Source organism: Lissotriton vulgaris, chromosome 2_1 (assembly GCF_964263255.1).
Source record: "Lissotriton vulgaris chromosome 2_1, aLisVul1.2, whole genome shotgun sequence".
NCBI lineage: Eukaryota > Metazoa > Chordata > Amphibia > Caudata > Salamandridae > Lissotriton > Lissotriton vulgaris.
Window position 1 is genome coordinate 480,263,472 of NC_141687.1, and position 24,536 is coordinate 480,288,007.

At 47.2% G+C, this 24,536-nt stretch overlaps 1 protein-coding gene across 1 annotated transcript in view; it reads left to right on the forward strand.

Annotated features, from left to right (window-relative positions):
* Positions 1-304: 304 nt before the first annotated feature.
* The window catches only part of LOC147730631 (uncharacterized), an 83,103-nt gene continuing 58,871 nt past the window's right edge, over positions 305-24,536 (forward strand). The window contains exon 1 of the mRNA XM_086954095.1: positions 305-635. Coding sequence (XP_086810221.1) covers positions 305-635 — 331 coding nt within the window. The remainder of the gene's footprint in view (positions 636-24,536) is intronic.

Consider the following 24,536-nt stretch of genomic DNA (forward strand, 5'->3'; position numbering starts at 1 on the left):
GGATATCCAATTTGGAGATCATGGACATACAGGTCACTCGCTGTACATGGTCTGATCACCATTATATTTCATTCTCCATCCTGACTACTTCCACCATTAAAGTCCCCCTCCAGGCGTCGGCCTGGCCAGGAGTTGGAGCCGGGTTGTTACCACTGAGCTCTCCTCCCTTTTAGCCACCTCTAAGCCTTCCGCCTCCCTGCCCATCTGGCTTCTCTTCATGTCCAGGCTGAAAACATCAATGCCTGGCTGGCTCTGGCCAGAGACAGACTGGCTCCCCTTAGAAAGATCAAATGTAAGAGGCCACATGACGCTCAGCGCTGGTTTACTAACAACCTCAAGGAAATTAAACTGGCCTGGTGCCAAACTGAGCGTAAATGGAGACAGGACTATTGCCCCACGAAAAAAATCCATCTTTATGTTGGCCCTTAAAGACTACAAAAGTGCCATCCTCAAAGCTAAATCAGACTACTTCTCACTGAAAGTCCTTAATTCCACTAATAAAGCCAAAGACATTTTCTCCATCATGGATGAACTAATCAAACCTGACCCCATCACCACCAGACCCGTCCCCTCACTACTCCTCTGTGACTCCCTTACTACCTATTTTATTGACAAAATCACCAGTATCAAAGCTGGTATCTCCAGGACCACCTCCTCACTGGACCCTGCCCATGTGCACTGTAATTCTCTTTCTTTCGACCTTTTTCCATGAATCACTCAGGAGGTCTTCTTTTCCCTCCTTAAAAGGGTCCATTCAGGTTCCCCGACAGATAGCTGTCCCCCCCACATTGCCCGGGAGGTCTTACAACTTCCTGAACCCCCCCTATCCCTCCTTAACAATTCCCTCGCCACGGGCATCATTCCCAATCTCTTTAGGACCGCAGAAATTACACCTATCTCAAAAAAAGTAGGTGCAGACCCCGTTGTACTCAGCAACTTCCGACCAGTTTCGTTATTACCCTTTTTGAGTAAAACTGGAGGCTCATGTTGCAAGCTTCTTGAGCACATTTGTGGAACACTCACATTACCTAAACCCACATCAAGCGGGTTTTAGACCCTAACATTCCACAGAGTCCATCATTTTGGTGATCCACGAGGAACTCAGGAAGGGGGTGGACCAAAACATCTCGCAGGCATAGGTGCTCCTGGATCTGTTGACCGCCTTTGACCCCGCTGACCATATCTTATTGGTTGAGCAGGTCGAGAGCGCCAGCATCCGGGGCCTCCCACTAAAAAGGATCTCCTCCTTCCTTAACCGCTATCAAGCTGTTCGCCTCTCCGGTTTCTCCTCAGAGAAAACGTGACTCACTTGTGAGGTCCCCCAGGGCTGTTCTCTCTCCCCGCTCCTCTTTAATCTGTATATTCTGCCACTAATTTTAGATCTACGGAAGAGAGAAGTAGCCATTTTCAACTACACTGATGACCTCCAACTTCTTTTTACTATCAACTTGTCACCCTCCGCAATGGAGACCTTTAGGTCTACCATGACCTTCATCAGAAACTGGATGAACCTAAACCAGTTAAAATTGAATCCGGACAAGACGGAGCTTGTCCTCAATGGGACCTCAGCCAACCCTTGGAACTCCAACTTCTGTCCCTCTTCCATGGGTCTTCCATCCTCTCCAGTTAGCATGGGCAAAAGCATTGGTGTTACAATAAGCAGCGATCTTACTCTGAAGACTCAGATTAATTCGGTGGTTTCTGCCTGCTTTTTCTGTTTACGCAGGATCAGGATAATTAGAATATTTCTTTCTTTTGAGGCCCTTATTCAAGTCACCCTGGCCTTAGTTATGTCAAGCATTGATTATGCTAATTCACTCTATGCCGGAATTCCCGCATATCAGTGACAGCGGCTTCAACTGGTGCAGAATCAAGCAGCCAGACTTGTGTATGGACAACCTAAATCACACCATGTGAAACCCCTGCTTAAGAGCCTTCATTGGCTTCCGGTCGCCCAGCATTTTCTCTTCAAATTGGGCTGTCTGATCCACAGAGCCATGTCATCCCACGGGCTAGCTTTTATCGCCAATAGAATTCAACGCTATGTTTCCCCCCCCTGCACCCTACGCTCTGCTAGCTCCAATCTCCTGACCCAGCGTTCTTTTAAATGGAAAAAACATGGTGGACTTTGTTTTGCGTTCCTGGCACCTCAGTTCTGGAACACTCTACCCCCCGAACTACGCAAAATCCATTCCTACCCCATGTTCAGGAAATCCCTCAAGACATGGCTTTTTTACCTGGCTTTTAATTAATGGCTCTCCCACTGCACATGTTTACGCACTGAAGGAATCAAAATGTACAAAACCGGACTATACTTACCAATAGCCCATATATCATAAAGAAATAATAAGGCAGTCGGCAATGGAGAAGGTCGAATCGTTTATTCAAAAAAATACAGGCCCTGACAGGGGAGCCTCAGTCTACACGACCCATGGAGTTGCGTAGAGGAGACTGACGAAACACAAATGATACAAAGCATATATACGTTTTCACACATTCGGGTTAACACCCTACAAGGAAGAACACAAGTTGTCAGTTAGCCAGCAGGAAAACCCATATAAGGCACTTACTAATTGTCAGTGGTTGAGCTAAAAGCTATTCCGGGGGCAGGTCAGTGAGGCGCCCTCTCGTCTATCTTAAACCTGGGGAGTACAGGAACTGGCCCTGCTAGAATGTGCGCATCCCACTAGAAAGGCAGGTGCGACCTTGGTTTTCCCTGAGCTACACACAAAAGACAAGAGAAGCAGACTGTGCAATTTAGCATGGTTTCGTTCCACGAACTGAATCACGTGACTTCTGGGAAACCGTACATGAATGAAAGAAAACGAAACAGAGTGGCTCTGGCTATATCAATAGGTCTGAACGGGCCTACATTAATCTATCATTAGACCTACATATATTGTCTAATACTTTGCGGTTATTCATACTTATATACGGTTATATGGTATATAGTGGGCCAATCATGAATATACTTAATTTTATATCTGAACAGACGGCCCTTTTGGCCTACTATGGCCAATATAACAACTCTACTCTACAAATACCCCTTCATCAATCTGCATGAGGTTTGTCACTTCCTTTTGAATCATTTGTTTTTCTACCTTTTCTCGTCTAGAAAGGGTCAGGGCGGACGTGATCTTAGTAGCACAAAAGGAACAGCATGCCGGACCACAGTGGAGGCATAAGCAGCAGGTAAAGATTATTCCAAATGCTCCTGCCAAGATCATGAGTATCTTACAACCCCATGTAGCTAAAAGGCCCAGAACCACCCACTAAGGGACCAAGTACCGTTCTCTTCATGCAACTCGCTAGCTAGCCGATGTAATTTTTTATTAGCGAGATGTATAGTAGGGGCCGAATCAGCAATAAAACGCAACAAGAGCTGCCGATCACGCGACAAGCTCCGCCCCTATCTGCCAGGATGACGTCTAACACCATCCGATTCTGAAGAGAAACAAGTCTCGTAGCCTGAAGCTCTACAGTGAGATTGGTCAAAATTTCGGTAGTAGTTTGAACCACGCTTTCCACTATTCTGGACAAACACCTTATATTCTGACTATTAAAAATCGGACCCCAGAATGGGACCAGGCCTTTGGAAATGTCTTCAAATTGCTGTAGTGAGGTATCTATCTGCTCAGTGCTATCAGTGTCATAGCTCCTAATAGTCCTTTTAGATTCTATCTCTCTTTTCATTAACTGATGAGTTTTATGGTAATCTGAAGGGGCAATATAAACAGGGGGATAAAGAAAGGACAGATAACACCGTCCTGCCCATCCTCGTGGAAGCCAAGTATAAGCATTTTCTCCGCACACAAAATATACATTAGGGGGAGTGATCAATCGTGGGAGTACTGTCAGTCTGCAACGTATAACTATAATTACATGTACTACTCCCTACCTTAATGTGACCTCCCCCCCTAATACAAAACAAAGAGGTGGAATTTATGATGGGGATTGGCAGGGCTCTATCATTGGTAAAATTGCGTTCTTTAAAATGCTGAAAATACAACGTGGAATTGAAAAGTTCAAAATCCTGCATTTCCTCTTGCAACCAGGTATCATTTTTAGGGCTCGCACTGCGACGCAATCGCGAAAGCGATTGTCGCAGTGGAGTCCTATTGCAATCATTCTGGCTTTCAAGGACTAACGAGGTTTGGGACAACAGACTGGCACGCGCACGCACGCAGCCTGCCAGAATTGGATCAGGTTGCGTGCTCCGATTCCGGCAGGCTCTTCAGTCACCACGGATCACGCACGCACACAGAGACACACACATGAGCGCACACATACAGACACACACCACACCTTCCCCAGCCCACACACACAAGCACACAGAGAGACCCCCCACAACTAACCCCACTCACCGCATCGCGTCACCGCTGCTCCTCTGGTCAGGCACTCCGTGTGTCGTGCGCGGGCTTCTGAAGACGGAAGTCCCGCCCCGCACCAGGTTTCAGTTTCGCTCATCTTCAAGCATCTCTGTAGTTCAAACCCGGCTCGGTCCAACAGCCGCCTCTACAATCACAAGCCGCCCTAGGGTAACAAGGATCACAACCCCTACCCCTCCAGACGAAAATGAGGAGGAAGAAGAGGACGAGAACGACGAAGACGAGGAAGATGTGGGTGTAGAGGAAGTGTTAAACTGGAGCCAGCCGCCCTCAGGCGTAAGATTTAAACTATTGAGCGCGGGCGAAGCCAGTTGTGGAGCACAATTGCGCAGCTCCGCAATTACCCGACAGCGTCTCAATCCTGGCATGCATCTGTACAGTCTACAATCGTGTGATAAGTCCAGGAGAGAATTGCCACCCACTTTGTGCCTTAAACTACAGCTATACACCATACGGGTGTACCCAAAAAGCAATCCTTAGGGGAACTGGTCCGCGACCCTCGCCCGCATTCCCCGCCCTCGGGAACCCAAATGCTTTCACCCGCAGACCAATAAGTGGCCACATAAACCACACCGCTACGCAACCCACCAGCCCGGCAGCCTCCAACAGCCCCCCGGGTCTCCTTGCTATGCCTGCCATCCCGAGCATCGCTGCGTCCCTGTCCACCTCTAAGCTCGCAGGTGTCTCTGCCACCCCCAGGTGCTCAGTTGCCCCTAATGCCCACGCCCGAGGGCCCTCCGCATATCACTCCGAAGCGGCGGGGCACTCTGGGGCCCGGGCAAAGGGGGCACTCACTGTCCTCACCGAGCCCGAGTCCCAGCATTCACTCTGGCTCAAAAACCCCAGAGCTGGCAGCGGGTCGTGCAGGCAGCGTCATGAACGTCCGGCTGAGAAACACCCCCCCGCCCCCCACCCCCTTCCTTTGTAATTAGACTCCTTGCGGCCTTTTCTTCGGCTGCCGAACCAAGGGCCCTTTGACCTCGTACCCATAATGCGACTCCAGCATTGATGCTCTTTACCGCAGCACCCATAGCACACGCCAGGACCATATCCATTTTCTGGTACTTCGATGACATTTATAAATCTGCCCAGGATCACAAGATGCTGATCAGGCTAACAACACCCCGCCCTCCCCCCAACTTTGTAATTAGATCCATTCCTTCTTACCCTTGGGCACCCGACTCAGCTATTGCTGCACTTTCCGTTAACACGTGCCTGCCCCCCCCCCTCCTGCCTACTCCACCTCCCCCCACTGTCGGCCAACCAAGCCCCATGCTTGTGCAAGCACTGCGCTGCTGCGTGGCCCCGCTCCCTTCCCTCGGGCAGAACTGCGCTGTGCTACCAAGAGATTCTCGCAGACGGGCTCCTGCCCCTGTGGGATGCCCGCCCTGTGCGACCGCCGCATCAGGCCCGGTCCCCCAAGCGCCATCCTCTCCCACAAAGCACTACCTTGCTCCCTAACATACTATCCATCCTAAGGGCCGAGGACATGAAGACTGGGTATCTAACGGTGCACAAGGGACACCAGCTGCTCGCTTCATCCTCTCCTTATGTGCGGGTTCGAGCCACTAACTCGCTCTGTGAGGGAATTTAGACTGGGCCTTGCACCGCTTTCCAGGGACACCAGTGTCTCCTTCCTCTCGTGCGAGTTACTACCCGACCACCAGTCACTTCAAGAGTGGAGGACTGACTACCTTCCCACTCGTCCCACCGGCCTATCCCATCTTGTGCCTGCGCGCTGCCCACCTCCCTGCATGCCCTCAATACCCCCGGTCCATGAGCCTACTCTGTCGGCTGCCCAAGCATCTTTTCTATTCTCGCTCCCTTGTTAACAGCGCCTCCCGCCTCCCAAGAGGCTAAATTATGCTGTTAGAAAAGGCAGATTATGCGTCACATTTGGTGACAGTATTGGGACTGAGGGACCGCTTTTGGCACGTTGCGTTTGCGGAAAAGGCTGCTGTATTGAAAGAAAGCAAAGGCCAGACACACTGCAACCCAGCATTAAGAGTCGCCGGCTCCGCATGCGGTAAATAACAATACGCGTCTTACACGTCTGTGCATTAATAGGTTTAGAGACAGTAATGCGAGCTGCGGCCGGGGTGCTGTGCCTGCGCTAATCTAGAAGCCGGGGTGTGAGGGCAGTCCCCAGTGCGTGCGGCCACCTAGGAATGCCCGGTGCACAAGGGCACTGAGGAGACAATGGTGCGCGTGAGCACCGAGGCTTCAGAAGTATTTGGGGGCACCAAGGCAACATAGTATATGTTTTGAGGCAACGCTAGGGCACAAGGGCAAGTTCACGGGGGCACCGGGGCAGACTCAGTGTATGAGGGCTCCGAGGCAGCACAGGCACACGGGCACCGAGGATGCATTGGAGTATGTGGCCAGAGCTAGTTAGTGCTGGAGGGCACCGAGGCCAGTCTCAGTACATAAGACACAGAGCATAATGGTGCCGAGATAACCCCACTGCATGAGGGTACAGAGGCAGCGCCAGTGTGCGAAGTCTCCGAGACAGCGCAGTGCCAGGGCCGTAGCGCATTGAACCCGTGTTTCATCCAGCTCTTTCTTTTTTTTTGGCAAACACAGCGCGTGCATGCGGACTGCTCTGTCCTCCTGTTGCATCCAGGTCCTATCTCGTACAGCCCTAGTGAGTGCACTTCGGTTTCTGCTCACAGGGAGGCACATGGACTGCAGTCCTGCCCTGACAACCAACGTGTCTCTGTGCAAACCGTGCTGCACGAGGCAATGCTTCCGACACTGGCCCCCTGTGCCCAGGCAAGGACCAGCTCTGGTGCTGTGGCGCCTCCGGGAGGTGGTAATACACATCAGTGGTAGTGCACTGGGACACTCGGCTTCCTCGAGCAGCCACGCCTCCCACTCCACAACGTGCTGCCTGACGCAGTCCTGCTCACACGAGCCCATCCAGCTGTTGTGCTGTGGTACCTCCGGGATGTGGGCATGAACACCAGGGGCAGTGCACTAGTCCAACCAAGGGGTAGCTGCACACTTACCCGTACAGCACTGGCGCCAGGAGGGGTCCTCCTCTCGAGAGGGGGCAGCGGGTTCCGTTTGGGGCATGTGTTCCGAGAGGTCATTTAATGATTTCCCATTACAGCTGCAGAAACAACTCTCGCAGCGTGAGTGCCACACATTCAGCGCAGCCCAAGTTTAGACCAGGCAGGCAGGGGTTTCCCTTTATAACCGGCCCCTTCACGCAGGCGATGACACTGTTCGCCCACAATTTTTTATCACGTCCAGGACTAAGCTTCCAAGGCCTCCAGTCTGTCCTGCAACACTTACTTGTTTTTTTAGAGGAAACACTGAAGGATTAAAGCAAGAGTAATTACTGGGCTTTCAGCTATGAAGGTGCATCATAACTGAAAGAATTGGCTCAGCAACCATGCTGAGGAAGGAGCGACTTTAGCAGCAAATAGCTCTCCAACACCCCTGGCAGCACACTGCAGCCATAGCAACAAAGCAGGGCTGTCCCAGACAGGGCCCGCTGTACAAAAGCATTGATAGTTCGAATTTCGCATACAAATGGACTACTTTATGTACTGCAAAATTGCGGAGGGAGGGAGTCAAAGTTCCTGAGATGTGTGTGCAATTAATCAGCTCCTGTGTATTACTCTTTACCTTCTGTCTTTGTTCACCTCACAAGAGAGCTGTCAGTAAGTCACATGCAATGCTATCCCTGCTACACCCTCACACACCCTCACGCTCACATACCTCCAACACTCACACACCCTCACCCTCCCTCACACCTCCTTACTCTCAAACCCCCTTTCCCTCACACCACATCACCCTCACACCCCGTCACCCTCACCCTCAAACACCCTCACCTTCACACACCCTCACTCCCTCTCCTTATTATTAAGCAACATCTGACAGTTTGCAAATCATCTTTATACACTAATTCAGAGTTTTTGAAAAAATTTATGCAACGCATTGTCATACACAATGCCAATAACTCAAACTTTAATGCTGCGAGACCTATTGCATTGTAAATGCTTGTTTGTATCAGTATATACATTCATACAGGTATTTGGATCTAGGGAACCCTGTCCTTCATCTCCCTCAGCATCACATCCCTGGTGTCGTTCTATATATTTTAAAATGGCTTCATAATCCCTTTCAGAATATATTTTAGGATTTACAACATAGTGGGAATACATCAACGATAGTAGTTGCCACCAGGCTTCACAACTGGCTAAATACGATAATGGGAGAGAGATAAACAACTCATGCTGAAGCATAACTGATGGTAGCAAACCACAAACCCAGCAGTTTGTTTTGTTGGTGGTACTGTGGGTTTGGTGCAGCATTTCTATGAAAACATTTTTCGAATACATTTCCCTATGCCTAGCCTTATGCAGGGGCAGAGAATAAAAGAGGTGTTCTTCTGGGGCTGAAGTGGTCTTCAACAACTTTTGCACTGGGTGTTGAAATTCCAAACATACAAACACACACATCATTTTTACAGTGATTAGGACAATAAAAGCAACGAATGCCACCTTCACTCTGGTGGGCCATCCGTAAAACAATTGCATATTATAAACATGATGTCGGGGGGCGAGTAGTTGTTCATCTTCCATCATAAATTGAAAGGGAAACATGCTCTCTAAAAGTCCAAATCTATCTCGGTCCCTTGCTAAAAGTCCACAACTAATCTTTGTATCCACAAAGCACGCACACCACCAGAGGGTTTCTTCTTTCCACTAAGGGATCTTCTTCCATGTGTTCATTTTCAGAGCCTCACAGGCAGACTCTTATATGTCTCATCCAAGGAAAAACAAACTTTCAGATTCCAAAAACACGATTGCGGCCCTTAACTCAGTCTTTCTTTCTGAACAGAGCCTATTACACAATGTTCCAATCTCTTTGCGAGTTCAGTCCAGTGTCTCGCTCAGTACCCCAATCACTCTACTCGATGTTTTGTATCACAAAGTCTTGATCTAATTCCTTCCATTGGAGAGTGGAGTACCGCGCTGTTTTCGGGGCCGCAGATCGTATCGACAATGGCCAGGTTGCTCCTGGTCAGAAAACAATTCAGTGGCATGGGTAACAGACTCGGTCACCTCTTGTGGTGCCTCGGGACTGGCAGCTGCTTCTGATTGAGCTATCTCACCTCCCCCTTCAGGCAACACTCCACTTGATTCCCCTTTTTCTTGAGCATCCGAAAAGGGCACGAAGTTCTGGATTAATTCTCCTTCCTGACTCGGCATTCCGTCTTTGTTCTGCAGGTCAATGGGCAGGGGCAGCGGGAGGCGCTTGACGTGGCTCGCTTGGATCCAGTGCTTGCGGCCATGCACCTACACTGCTGTCCTCGCCGCCAAGAGGATGGGGTAGGGCTCGGACCACCTGGGCTCCAAACTCGGTGTCCGTTGATATTTCTTCACCAGTACCCACTGGCCAGGTTCCAAACGATGTCCAGTACCCTCCAGTAGTGGCTGCAATGTGTCCGATACCTGTTGATGAATAGAACGCAGATCTTTAGTCAAAGCAAAAAGGTGATCTGTCATCAACGGATAATCAATATTCCTAAAAGATCTGGGCCTAGGGACTCCCCACACAATCGCAGGATGGCCAAATATGACTTCATATGGAGACAGACCAGTCCTAGAATGAGGAGTCGTTCTAAGGGATAGTAAAGCTAATGGGAGGGTGTCAGGCCACTACAATCTAGTGTCTGCGCAGATTTTGGCCATTTTGAGCTTTAAAATGCCATTATATTTCTCTACCAGGCCTGCTGATTGTGGGTGTCTAGCAGAGTGAAATTTTTGTCTTACTTTTAATCCGTCACAGACGCTTTGTACAAGTAGGGCATTAAAGTGGGGCCCGTTGTCGGACCAGATAATTCAGGGCAAACAAAATCTAGGGAAAAACTCCTTAATTAGGACTTTGGCAGTGGTAACTGCAGTGGCATCTTTGGTGGGATAGTCCTCGACCCATTTTCTGAAAGCACATACCACCACCAATACATACTTCAAATTATTTACACGTTCCATTTGTATGTAATCTATTTGTAGGACTTCAAAGGGCAAGGATGGCGGGGTAAAATTGCCACTCAAAACAGATTCTCTACCTCCAGGGTTATGTTGTAAACACACTGGGCAATATTTGACAACGTGGGCTGCTATTTTAGAAATGTTGGGGTTATTCCATACTGGGTCTAATACTGCACTAATTCCTTTAGCACTAATATGGGCCGGGCCATGCGCCATAGTAACTACTGCATATACCAATGCATTAGGGAGCAACCATCGCTGCTTCTCAGATCATTCTATCCAACATCCATTCTCATCCAGTTTCCCAACCTCCCGTTACCACCTCTGCATCTCTTCAACAGTCGCTTCTTTCTGCAACTCTTTCACACTTTCAAGGGTACTATCAAAAAGGAATGTTTCGGTGGGCCACCGGGCAGATGTATTAAGAAACATGGGACTTCATTTAGCCTGAGCCGTTTCTTTTGCTACTGAATCGGCAAAGGCGTTCCCCTTTCCAGTAGTATCTACAACTTTCTTGTGTGCACTGCATTTGATAATGGCTAACTTTTTTGGTAAAGTTAAGGCAAATAACAATTGATCAATTAAGGGACCATGTTGAATTTTCTGGCCGTGTATAGTATAGAAACCCGCTCCCTCCACAGCCTCCCAAAACTATGAGCAACGCCAAAGGCGTACTGGCTGTCTGTAAAATTGTTCACCCTCAGACGTTCACTCATTTCACAGGCTCTTAACAAAGCGATTAGTTCAGCTGCTTGAGCTGAGTGGTGTGAAATCCTTGCGGTTTCCACCACGGTCTTCAAAGTGGTAATTGCATATGCAGCTGTTGCCGTGCCATCTGGTAACTTAAAGCAAGAGCCGTCCACATATAATTCACTGTCTGGTTCGAGTAAAGGGGTGTCAATAAAATCCACACGCCCTTTTGTTTCTTCTTCTGTTCTGAACACACAATCATGGACATCAACTCTGTCATCTTTCTCAGGGAGAGGCAATAACGTGGCGGGATTCAAAGTAGTGCATCTTTTAATAGTAATATGAGGGGCAAACAATGTCAATTCATATCCTGTCAATCTAGCACTCTTAAGGTGCTGGGTCTTGGTTCTATTCAAAAGGATATCCACAGCATGCAGTACCATAACTGTGAGATCAGTGTTCAGGACTATTCCTTCTGATTGTCGGATGGCCAGTGCTACTGCAGCAGTGGCCCTCAGACAACTTGGGAGAGCTCGTGCAACAGTGTCTAAAACTGAAGAGAAAAATGCACAGGGTCTCTGTTTTCCACCAAAAGTCTGTGTTAACACTGATAATGAACATCCATCCACCTCGTGCACATAAAGTGAAAATGCTTTCGGTAATCTGGAGTTCCCAACGCAGGTGCAGAACAAAGAGCAGACTTTAAAGTTTCAAAGGCTTCTTGACATTCATCCGTCCAGGGTAGGGGTTCATGCACATCTTTGGTTGTCAATTGCAACAAGGGTTTAGAGAGGAGTTAATAGTTAGGAATCCACTGGCGACAGTAAGAGGTTATGCCAAGAAAAGCACGAACATCACGTTGAGTACGAGGTACAGACATTTTAGTTATAAGAGATATTCGTTCAGGAGTTAATCGCCTCCCCGCTTTCGACAGAAAATGACCTAAGTAGGTCACTTCCTGTCGACAATATTGGAATTTAGAGAGGGATACTTTATTCCCTTTCTTAGCCAAATGGTGTAACAATTTTACTGTAGCCTCTTTGCATCCCTCTTCAGTATCAGAGGCCACTAGTATATCATCTACATATTGAATGATCGTATTTCTGGGTGGCAGAATTAATTCGTCAAGAAGTGCTTTTAGAGCTTGGCTATAAATACTGGGACTTTCAGTATAGCCTTGGGGAGCGCGTGTAAATCTAAAACTTCGGCCAGCCAATAAGAATCCGAAGATATGTCTGCTATCTGGATGAATTGGGATGCTAAAGAAGGCATTCTTCAGATCTATTACAGAGAAATACTGGGCTGTGGGGGAATCATTGTCAAAATGGCAGTTATATCGGGTACCACAGGATACTGTGGGACTAACATTTTATTAACTGCTCGCAGATCAATCACAAAACGTTATGTGTTCTTATAATCTGGAGCACCATCAACTGGGGTTTTCTTCAAGATCGGCAAAATCGGACTATTACAAGTATTCACTGCCGTTTCTTCCACTACCCCTTTTTGAATAAGGTCACAAATAATGTTTAGCATAGCCTGTTCACCTTCAGGTGAAATTTTATACTGTGGAATGCGAGGCAGCTGCGCATTAGGTTTCAGAGTAATGGACACGAGGGCTATCTTTAACAGACCTACATCGGTGTCTCCCGTTGCCCACAAAGTCTGAGGAATTGTAGAGAATTCAGGGGGAAGACGCTCATTTTTCGTAAAATACTAAGCGTCCGTCAAAGAAGGTTTCTGCATTGTCAGATATACACCATCGGGTGAGAAATAAATGCGAGCATGCAATTTCTTTAAAATATCTATACCCAATAGGTTCTCACCACAATTGGATGTCAACAGAAAGTGTGACTGTATGGAAATAGGACCTACGGTGAAAGGCAAGGGTTTAGAAACGGAGCTTACCACAGGTATTCCAGAGAATCCTACTGATACATTATTTTGGCCAGACAGAGCAGCCCCTGGGACCATTGTATGAGCAACTGAACTATTCATTGCTCCAGTATCCAATAGGAATTTACCCCATGCACCCAACAGTTCCCCTTGTACATAAGGTCCCTCTTGGTCAACTGGTACTGTAATGTGGCCCCCTCTCTGTCCTTGGCTGTCTCATGCATAGTCTTGTCCATCGTACCCCTCGTTCCTGTAATTCTCGTTATAGTACTGCAGATTCTGCGGACTATCAAAATAGTTCTTTCGAGAATCCTCATCATTCCTCCACATGCTATTTCGATCAACATTTCTCCGGCCCCGTCCTCTTCCTCTACTGGGTCCGCTTCTTTCCATTAACAGAGGACAGTCCGCCCTCCAATGCCCCTCCTGCTTACAGTACAAACATTGATTCAAACCAATATTTGGAGGACCTCCTCTTCCTCTGCCTGTTAATTCCCTTTGGAAGGAACCGCGCCCACCCCGTCCCGCATTTTGTCCTCTACTAACTTGCTGCAACAGGACTCTAGTTTTTAAGTCTTTGGTTTTCTTTTCAATCCTTTCCTTGCTTTCATTCTCTCGATGCTGATAATACTGAGCCATACTGAGGATCACGGACGGGGTGGCCGTAGTCCACGTTCTCTCAGCTGCCTGGAGGGGAGACATATTCTCAGGTAACAGATTTGTGACAAACCTATTTACAAACAGTCATATTCCCCCATCTGTGGATAAATCCTGCCCAGTAAAATCTATAAATATTTTTTCAAACTTGGTAAAGAAATCCGAGACACTCTCATCCTTCGTCTGTCTACATGCAGCTAACTTATCCCAATCTATCTTCCTAGGAGGCAGGAGGGTTTTCATATATGTAATGATTTTATCTGGTACCACTAAAACTTCATCTCGCGGCTTTTCTCCAGGTTTTCGTTCCTTTTCCCAATTCTTCAATTGATCCCATGTTCCCCCTAACTCAGGAGCATGATCCCTATCATGTATCTGCCTCCAAATATCAATCAAGATCAAAAGGCCGAAAAAAAACTCAATGTCAGGTATAGTCATGATTGCGGAATTGGCGGCCTCAGCCAATTCCTTGCAATAAGCAGTTGGATTTTTACGAGGGTCTGGGAGCTGGGCTTTTAATGTAAGGACCTCGCTTCGCTTCCAATGGGTATAAACCCATTGTTCATGAAGCCTTGCGTCCACTCTTGCTCTAGTTACATTGCCCCCGTTATCCGTAACTTCAGGTAATTCTGGAAAGAAAAGAGGATGTACCTCTCTCATAGGATTCTGTGTTCCCCAATCAGCACACTTCCGATGCATTTGTTCCCGATACTGCAAAAGAGTGGCTACATTTTGGATACTTCATCAGACTGTAATTGGAATTTATGGGCTCGATCTCTTATATCCCTCAATATTTGAGGAGCGAATCCTTCCTCAAAACACTGTTTCCATAACAAAATCAATTGGATCGCCATATTTTCAAAAGCCAGTTGCTGGGCAACGGGTTCAAAATCTCTCATAGTACTCCAAATAATATCCTCCATTGTATATATTGCATTCCGCATCCATTGGGATGCCTGGTTTACTATAGCCTTCCTTTCTTCCATTCCTAACGAGGATCTGGTGAACATACGTAAGTCGCTTGAATCAGACCCAAGGCGCTTGGGCGTGGTATCTAAGGTAACCAAGGCTCCAGGGACTATAGCACTCCGAGCCGGAGGGGAGAGAAATACTGGGTGCAGTATAGAAGGGACAACTGAGTCTGGCTGTAACGAAATCAAAGGTGAGGTAGATGGTCGGAGTGAGGGAGGGGGAAGCAGGACACTCCGTACAGACCCGTCCAGCAGGGCTGTAGCCGCTGCTCCCGCAGGGTCCTTAAGGACCGATGCAGCTCCCGGGCGATCTATTCGGGCCACGGGCATTGCTGGGTATAAACCCTGTGGAGCATAAGGAGGAGGCAGACGAGTTCCCAGTAAATCCTCTATCTAATCCCCTGTATCGGGTCGGGCCACATAACACTTATCTGTTTCCAAACAGAACTGTCTGTCCATTTGAACAATATTCTCCTCCACTTTCTTTTTATCATAAGCTATTGCTTTTTGGGTTACAGTCTGTCCAGATTTAATCTTTCCCAATTTCTCTTCCCTTATTCGCCGTCGTTTAGCCTCCTTCAGCCATAGGTTCAAGGAGTCAAACATTGACTGGCGATTTTTCTTCATAAACATTTTATTTTGTAAATAATTCATCTTTTTCTCATCAAACGACCTGGTTAAAGGCCATTGCAATTCAGTTTTATCCTTTATGTATTTATGCCACAAAGTATTAAACAAAATTGGTGTAAGACCATGTTTACCATACATATCAAAACTGGGGCTTCCATCGGGAGGGGCAGGCTGTCTTTCTTCCAGCCGAGCACCTCTCCGACAGCAGCACCCAAAACATATTTTGCTGAAACACGACATAATGACAATAAATTCACAATTCTCATCTATACGTACTCAATCATATCTTTCATGCGGGCGCGCCCTTTCACCATTCACTCTCTTAGACTCTTTTATTCTTTGACCATATAAAGTGACAAAGTGCATCAGGGTTTCAAAATGACTCAATATAAATTCAAATGCAAATGACATGTCTTCAAATACGAACAGAGCCGTCGAATCCTGATCGGGGAATCAATTCAAAAAGATTTCCAGACCAATCCGAAATACAACCATGAATAATCCACTCAGTAGGAAAAAATCACATTGGGCCGGTGTTTCGGAGCAAAGGCTTACCCAGCTGTTCCCATGGATTCCCCGGAGTGAATCTGGCCGAGCGAGCACTCCAGGATTCGCAGGGCACCAAGTATTATTCTCAAAACAAAATCCAAAAAGGTGTCTGCCCGAGCAGCCCCTGCACTGCAACGTAAGACCCTTTGATTCCCTTGTGGACCGGCTTCCCCTACCACCTTCAAAAAGCAGACTGCTATTTCCAAATGTACACTTCTTACAAGCATCCAATTCCAAGTTTCTATTTCCAAGTTTCTATTTCCAAGTGGACACTTCTTCCAAGTGTCCGTTTCCAAGTTTAATCAAAAGGTTCACTCACCTGGTGGCCGATACCGACTTCTCCACTGCCGATTTCTAGACAGACCGACACAGTCTGTATTTCTCCCGGGTTAAGCCCGTAGGACTCCGGCGTAGGGTCTTCAGCAGCTGGGAGGGATACTGGGCTTGAGGGCGGACTCTCCAATTGTCTAACCGCTAGTGGGTGTTTCAGATCAAAATACTTCTAGTCCACCCACTCGACCAGAACTCCTCTCTGTCCCTTCTGCTCCTGTTAACAGGAGGGGATGACCCTATCACGGAGTTCCGGCGGAGTCGCCAACTGAAGGAATCAAAATTTACAAAACCGGACTATACTTACCAATAGCCCATATATCATAAAGGAGTAATAAGGCAGTCGGCAATGGAGAAGGTCGAATTGTTTATTCAATCAAATACAGGGCCTGACAGGGGAGCCTCAGTTTACACGACCCATGGAGGTGCGTAGAGGAGACTGACGAAACACAAATGATACAAAGCATATATACGTTTTCACACATTCGGGTTAACACCCTACAAGGAAGAACACAAGTTGTCAGTTAGCCAGCAGGAAAACCCATATAAGACACTTTCTAATTGTCAGTGGCTAAGCTAAAAGCTATTCTGGGGGCAGGTCAGTTAGGCGCCCTCTCATCTATCTTAAACCTGGGGAGTACAGGAACGGGCCCTGCTAGAATGTGCGCATCCCACTAGAAAGGCAGGTGCGACCTTGGTTTTCCCTGAGCTACACACAAAAGACAAAAGAAGCAGACTGTGCAATTTAGCATGGTTTCGTACCACGAACTGAATCACGTGACTTCTAGGAAACCGTACATGAATGAAAGGAAATGAAACAGAGTAGCCCTGGCTATATCAATAGGTCTGGACGGGCCTCTATGAATCTATCATTAAACCTACATATATCGTCTAATACTTTGCGGTTATTCATACTTATATACGGTTATATGGTACATAGTGGGCCACTCATGAATATACATAATTTTATATCTCAACAGAATTTTCCACTAAGCGCCAAGAAACGGCTGATAAACGAGTGCTCAATAAATGATATTTATCAATATCTGTCACTCACGTTGCTTGCCCCTCTATTATAACATATTTATTAAGTGGATCCCAGTACTTATTTAAACATTTTACTTTTGCTAACAGTTGTTTATGGGTGCCTTAACAAACAATTTAATTTGTGAGAGAACTGGATGAGGTGAAATTTTAGGGTGTTGAAATTTTAGGGTGTCGAAATTGTGGATTATGATTTGCTCCTAAAACTCTTGGTAGCAGAAGATGGTTGGAATTAGAAAGCACCTCTTCATGCCAAGAGACCCCCTTTAGGTTTTTATTTGGTCCTTCACCCCCTTCCTGGTAATAAGTGTGTATTATTGCAGTGGCGATCCTAGTATTGAGATTTTTCCAAGAAGTCTGGCTTGCAGTGCTGTTTTCAAATGATTTAGAGTGTAAGTATGAATATGGCAGTATTTTTTGTGAAACAGCGAGTCTTCTGAGGTTTTCGTGATGCATTACTGAATGTTTTGTGATGGATTGTTATTAGGGGTGGGCGGAAGTCGTGTAAGGGACTTACACAGCGAGGCACAGAGATTGAACAAATCTCCAGATTCTCCGCATAGTTCCGTAACACGATGCCCGCCCGCCTCCCGCCCGCAGTATTAAATTACATTAAAAAGCCTTAAATATAGCATTTAAAATAAAAGTTACCTTATCGGCGGCGCATCCGTGTCCATCGCGCCTTCTTCTGGGAACTGCGCATGCGCGGTAGCCTACGCAAGCACATTCCTCACCAGGGATGTGCACGCTCAGTTTCCCTCGCATGCGCTCAACCTAGGACTCCTTTCCCAACATTCTAGCAGCACTCCCCTCCGACTACTACATACTGTCACACAACCGGACCCCTGGGAAGCTGGGAGGCGGGTCGCCATAATCCACAAAAATCACAAGTTCACCACTATGGCTTCCCTCATCCTCCCGGAGGTCGAGAACATGGTTGTCAAACTCGACACGGACACAGGGTCCTTGGGGTAGTGCCCCTCTACCGACCCCCTCAAGCAGAGCCCACCTTCCCTATCTCACTAAGTGAACAAATGGCCACTCTAGTAGTAAATCTTGATAAGGTTCTCTTCATCAGAGACCTGAACTATTGGTTCAATGATGTCTCGGGTGGACCCCATGCGGCCGAACTCTCCGAGCTTCTATCCAACTTGATCCTGGCCCAGCATCTACACACCCCCACTCACGAAAAGGGACACACTTTGGACCAAATTTGGTCCCATAATCTCTCACTCTCAACGCCCATAATCATTCCATGCATCTGGTCAGACCACCTGATACAATTCACAACCACTATCAGTGGCTATAATAAGCCCATTTCCTCGGCGGGAGTCGTAATTAGGAAGTGGAAATCCCTAAACAAATCGGATTTCGTCAACACCTTGGAGAGCTTTCTACCCAACTTCAGCCCTGACGTCAATTCCATGGAAGAGAAGATCTCTGAGTGGCTATCGTCGGCAAGCAACACTCATGTCCCTCTCACCAAATTTTCCCGGGCCCGCCACTCAGACGCCCACAAATGGTTCACCACCGATCTTAAAAAACAAAAACTTGAGCTGCGCCAAATAGAGAGAAAATGGAGATTAAGATAATCCACTGAACACAGGGAGCAATTCTCCAAAGCTCGCAGAGAGTATAAAAAAGCCATCCTGACCACTAAAGCGGCTTACTTCTCTTCCAGAATACTAAATGCCCACAATAAATCCAAAGAAATGTTCAAGATAGTGAACGACTTGTGCAATGACGAGAGAACTTTGCCTACTCAGACCCCCACTCAAGAGCTCTGCAACTCCCTGAATACCTATTATCTGTACAAAATCTCCTCCATCAAAACCAGCCTCCCTAACACTACTAGCTGGGAACCACTGAATGATATAGCTAGTAACCAATACACACTAGATGCCCTTCAACCTATCTGTCCCAAAATACTGTTAGAGCTAATGACCCATGTTAAATCCGGTTCACCTAACGTCAGTTGTCCACCTCATGTCTTAAAAGACATCTTTACCGTCTTGCCTCAGAGTGTACTCCCCTTCCTCAATGAGTCACTCGCAAAAGGCAATGTCCTTAGTGCCTTCAAGAATGCAAAGGTTGTTACCGTTATTAAAAAACCGGAGGCCAACCCCACAAACCCCTCTAATTACCGCCCTATCTCTCTCCTTCCCTTCCTGTCCAAAATACTGGAGGACCATGTGGCTAGGTGTCTGTCAACCTTCATTGAACGTTCTGCCTACTTAGAGCCAAACCAAGCTGGCTTCCGACCAGCTCACTCAACTGAGGCTGTGATCCCTGTAGTCCTTGACACACTCAGAGCAAACGCAGACAGGGGTGACCACTAGGCCCAGGTGCTCCTGGACTAGTCGGCCATGTTCAAAACGGTCAACCAAAATATCCTGTTGACCATGTCGAGAAGGCTGGCCTGCAAGGATCCGCACTCTGTTGGATCAAATCTTTCCTTGCTAACCGCACTCAAGCAGTAAGGCTCGGAACTTTCACCTCCCCAAGCTCAACTCCACTTGTGGAGTTCCACAGGGCTCCTCTCTGTCCCTGCTACTGTTTAATTTATATCTCAGGCCCCTGATTCATTCGTTAAAAAACAGAAAGATCGCAATTTTTAACTACGCTGATGATCTTCAGCTTATATTCCCACTAGGCTCCCCTGACTCCTCGGCTGAGTTTCAGGCGACCATGCTTCACATCCAGTGCTGGATGGACATGAACCACCTGAAACTCAACCCAGGCAAGACAGAACTAGTACTTCCTGGGCAGAGCGAGATTAGCTGGGGCCCGCATTACTGGCCAGCGGAACTGGGGCCTCCTCCCACTCCCTCCCCCTCTGTGAAAAGCCTAGGGGTTACTCTTAATGCCGATCTTTTGCTTAGAGGACAGGTGGGAGCGGTGATCTTCTCCAGCTTCTACCAGCTACAGAAAATCAAGAGAATTGCCCATCTGCTGACTCACTCAGCTCTCATACAGGTGGTGATAGCTCTGGTACTCTCACGGCTTGACTTCTCGAACTCAATCTACCTCGGTCTGCCATTAGGTCTACTAAAAAGACTACAAATTGTTCAGAACCAGGCAGCAAGACATATCCACAAACAGCCTAAATGGCTGTCAGTCAGACCCGGACTGTTGAAACTCCACTGGCTTCGATGGCCCAACGGGCAGCCTTTAAGACTAGATGCTTAGCCTGCAAGGCCTTGCACGTTAACAGCCCCAGATTCATCAGTAGCATGATCACAAAGTACGCACCCCCACGTAGTCTCCAGTCAGCCCACCTCCACCTGGTAACCATTCCTTCCTTCAAACGGGAATGGCAAGGAGGCTGCCGCTTCTCCAACCTAGCCGATCAGTGAGAAAGAGAACACCAAATAAAAAGCGTTCATCACCTGAACAGGTATATCTGAGGGGGTTATGTACAACAGAAGTGGCAGAGTGAGGCGTTAGCCGTCATGGCTTAATGCCTCACTCCGCCACTTCAGAAACGCAAGGCTGCACCATATTTACAACAATATGGTGCAGCCTTGCATTTCCACCTGTGCTGGCACTACACTCAGCCGAGTAATGCCAATGCAGGTAACTTTGCACCATAATGCGGGCGCGCCCTTTCACCATTCACTCTCTTAGACTCTTTTATTCTTTGACCATATAAAGTGACAAAGTGCATCAGGGTTTCAAAATGACTCAATATAAATTCAAATGCAAATGACATGTCTTCAAATACGAACAGAGCCCGTCGAATCCTGATCGGGGAATCAATTCAAAAAGATTTCCAGACCAATCCGAAATACAACCATGAATAATCCACTCAGTAGGAAAAAACCACATACCCACTCCTCCCAAGGTCTCCACTGGTCGCATTCTCGTTGGGCCGGTGTTTCGGAGCAAAGGCTTACCCAGCTGTTCCCATGGATTCCCCGGAGTGAATCTGGCCGAGCGAGCACTCCAGGATTCGCAGGGCACCAAGTATTATTCTCAAAACAAAATCCAAAAAGGTGTCTGCCCGAGCAGCCCCTGCACTGCAACGTAAGACCCTTTGATTCCCTTGTGGACCGGCTTCCCCTACCACCTTCAAAAAGCAGACTGCTATTTCCAAATGTACACTTCTTACAAGCATCCATTTCCAAGTTTCTATTTCCAAGTTTCTATTTCCAAGTGGACACTTCTTCCAAGTGTCCGTTTCCAAGTTTAATCAAAAGGTTCACTCACCTGGTGGCCGATACCGACTTCTCCACTGCCGATTTCTAGACAGACCGACACAGTCTGTATTTCTCCCGGGTTAAGCCCGTAGGACTCCGGCGTAGGGTCTTCAGCAGCTGGGAGGGATACTGGGCTTGAGGGCGGACTCTCCAATTGTCTAACCGCTAGTGGGTGTTTCAGATCAAAATACTTCTTGTCCACCCACTCGACCAGAACTCCTCTCTGTCCCTTCTGCTCCTGTTAACAGGAGGGGACGACCCTATCACGGAGTTCCGGCGGAGTCGCCAACTGAAGGAATCAAAATTTACAAAACCGTACTATACTTACCAATAGCCCATATATCATAAAGGAGTAATAAGGCAGTCGGCAATGGAGAAGGTCGAATTGTTTATTCAATCAAATACAGGGCCTGACAGGGGAGCCTCAGTTTACACGACCCATGGAGGTGCGTAGAGGAGACTGACGAAACACAAATGATACAAAGCATATATACGTTTTCACACATTCGGGTTAACACCCTACAAGGAAGAACACAAGTTGTCAGTTAGCCAGCAGGAAACCCCATATAAGACACTTTCTAATTGTCAGTGGCTAAGCTAAAAGCTATTCTGGGGGCAGGTCAGTTAGGCGCCCTCTCATCTATCTTAAACCTGGGGAGTACAGGAACGGGCCCTGCTAGAATGTGCGCATCCCACTAGAAAGGCAGGTGCGACCTTGGTTTTCCCTGAGCTACACACAAAAGACAAAAGAAGCAGACTGTGCAATTTAGCATGGTTTCGTACCACAAACTGAATCACGTGACTTCTAGGAAACCGTACATGAATGAAAGGAAATGAAACAGAGTGGCCCTGGCTATATCAATAGGTCTGGACGGGCCTCTATGAATCTATCATTAAACCTACATATATCGTCTAATACTTTGCGGTTATTCATACTTATATACGGTTATATGGTACATAGTGGGCCACTCATGAATATACATAATTTTATATCTCAACAGAATTTTCCACTAAGCGCCAAGAAACGGCTGATAAACGAGTGCTCAATAAATGATATTTATCAATATCTGTCACTCACGTTGCTTGCCCCTCTATTATAACATATTTATTAAGTGGATCCCAGTACTTATTTAAACATTTTACTTTTGCTAACAGTTGTTTATGGGTGCCTTAACAAACAATTTAATTTGTGAGAGAACTGGATGAGGTGAAATTTTAGGGTGTTGAAATTTTAGGGTGTCGAAATTGTGGATTATGATTTGCTCCTAAAACTCTTGGTAGCAGAAGATGGTTGGAATTAGAAAGCACCTCTTCATGCCAAGAGACCCCCTTTAGGTTTTTATTTGGTCCTTCACCCCCTTCCTGGTAATAAGTGTGTATTATTGCAGTGGAGATCCCAGTATTGAGATTTTTCCAAGAAGTCTGGCTTGCAGTGCTGTTTTCAAATAATTTAGAGTGTAAGTATGAATATGGCAGTATTTTTTGTGAAACAGCGAGTCTTCTGAGGTTTTCGTGATGCATTACTGAATGTTTTGTGATGGATTGTTATTAGGGGTGGGCGGAAGTCGTGTAAGGGACTTACACAGAGAGGCACAGAGATTGAACAAATCTCCAGATTCTCCGCATAGTTCCGTAACACGATGCCCGCCCGCCTCCCGCCCGCAGTATTAAATTACATTAAAAAGCCTTAAATATAGCATTTAAAATAAAAGTTACCTTATCGGCGGCGCATCCGTGTCCATCGCGCCTTCTTCTGGGAACTGCGCATGCGCGGGAGCCTACGCAAGCGCATTCCTCACCAGGGATGCGCACGCTCAGTTTCCCTCGCATGCGCTCAACCTAGGACTCCTTTCCCAACATTCTAGCAGCACTCCCCTCCGACTACTACATACTGTCACACAACCGGACCCCTGGGAAGCTGGGTCGCCATAATCCACAAAAATCACAAGTTCACCACTATGGCTTCCCTCATCCTCCCGGAGGTCGAGAACATGGTTGTCAAACTCGACACGGACACAGGGTCCTTGGGGTAGTGCCCCTCTACCGACCCCCTCAAGCAGAGCCCACCTTCCCTATCTCACTAAGTGAACAAATGGCCACTCTAGTAGTAAATCTTGATAAGGTTCTCCTCATCAGAGACCTGAACTATTGGTTCAATGATGTCTCGGGTGGACCCCATGCGGCCGAACTCTCCGAGCTTCTATCCAACTTGATCCTGGCCCAGCATCTACACACCCCCACTCACGAAAAGGGACACACTTTGGACCAAATTTGGTCCCATAATCTCTCACTCTCAACGCCCATAATCATTCCATGCATCTGGTCAGACCACCTGATACAATTCACAACCACTATCAGTGGCTATAATAAGCCCATTTCCTCGGCGGGAGTCGTAATTAGGAAGTGGAAATCCCTAAACAAATCGGATTTCGTCAACACTTTGGAGAGCTCTCTACCCAACTTCCGCCCTGACGTCAATTCCATGGAAGAGAAGATCTCTGAGTGGCTATCGTCGGCAAGCAACACTCATGTCCCTCTCACCAAATTTTCCCGGGCCCGCCACTCAGACGCCCACAAATGGTTCACCACCGATCTTAAAAAACAAAAACTTGAGCTGCGCCAAATAGAGAGAAAATGGAGATTAAGATAATCCACTGAAGACAGGGAGCAATTCTCCAAAGCTCGCAGAGAGTATAAAAAAGCCATCCTGACCACTAAAGCGGCTTACTTCTCTTCCAGAATAATAAATGCCCACAATAAATCCAAAGAAATGTTCAAGATAGTGAACGACTTGTGCAATGATGAGAGAACTTTGCCTACTCAGACCCCCACTCAAGAGCTCTGCAACTCCCTGAATACCTATTATCTGTACAAAATCTCCTCCATCAAAACCAGCCTCCCTAACACTACTAGCTGGGAACCACTGAATGATATAGCTAGTAACCAATACACACTAGATGCCCTTCAACCTATCTGTCCCAAAATACTGTTAGAGCTAATGACCCATGTTAAATCCGGTTCACCTAACGTCAGTTGTCCACCTCATGTCTTAAAAGACATCTTTACTGTCTTGCCTCAGAGTGTACTCCCCCTTCCTCAATGAGTCACTCGCAAAAGGCAATGTCCTTAGTGCCTTCAAGAATGCAAAGGTTGTTACCGTTATTAAAAAACCGGAGG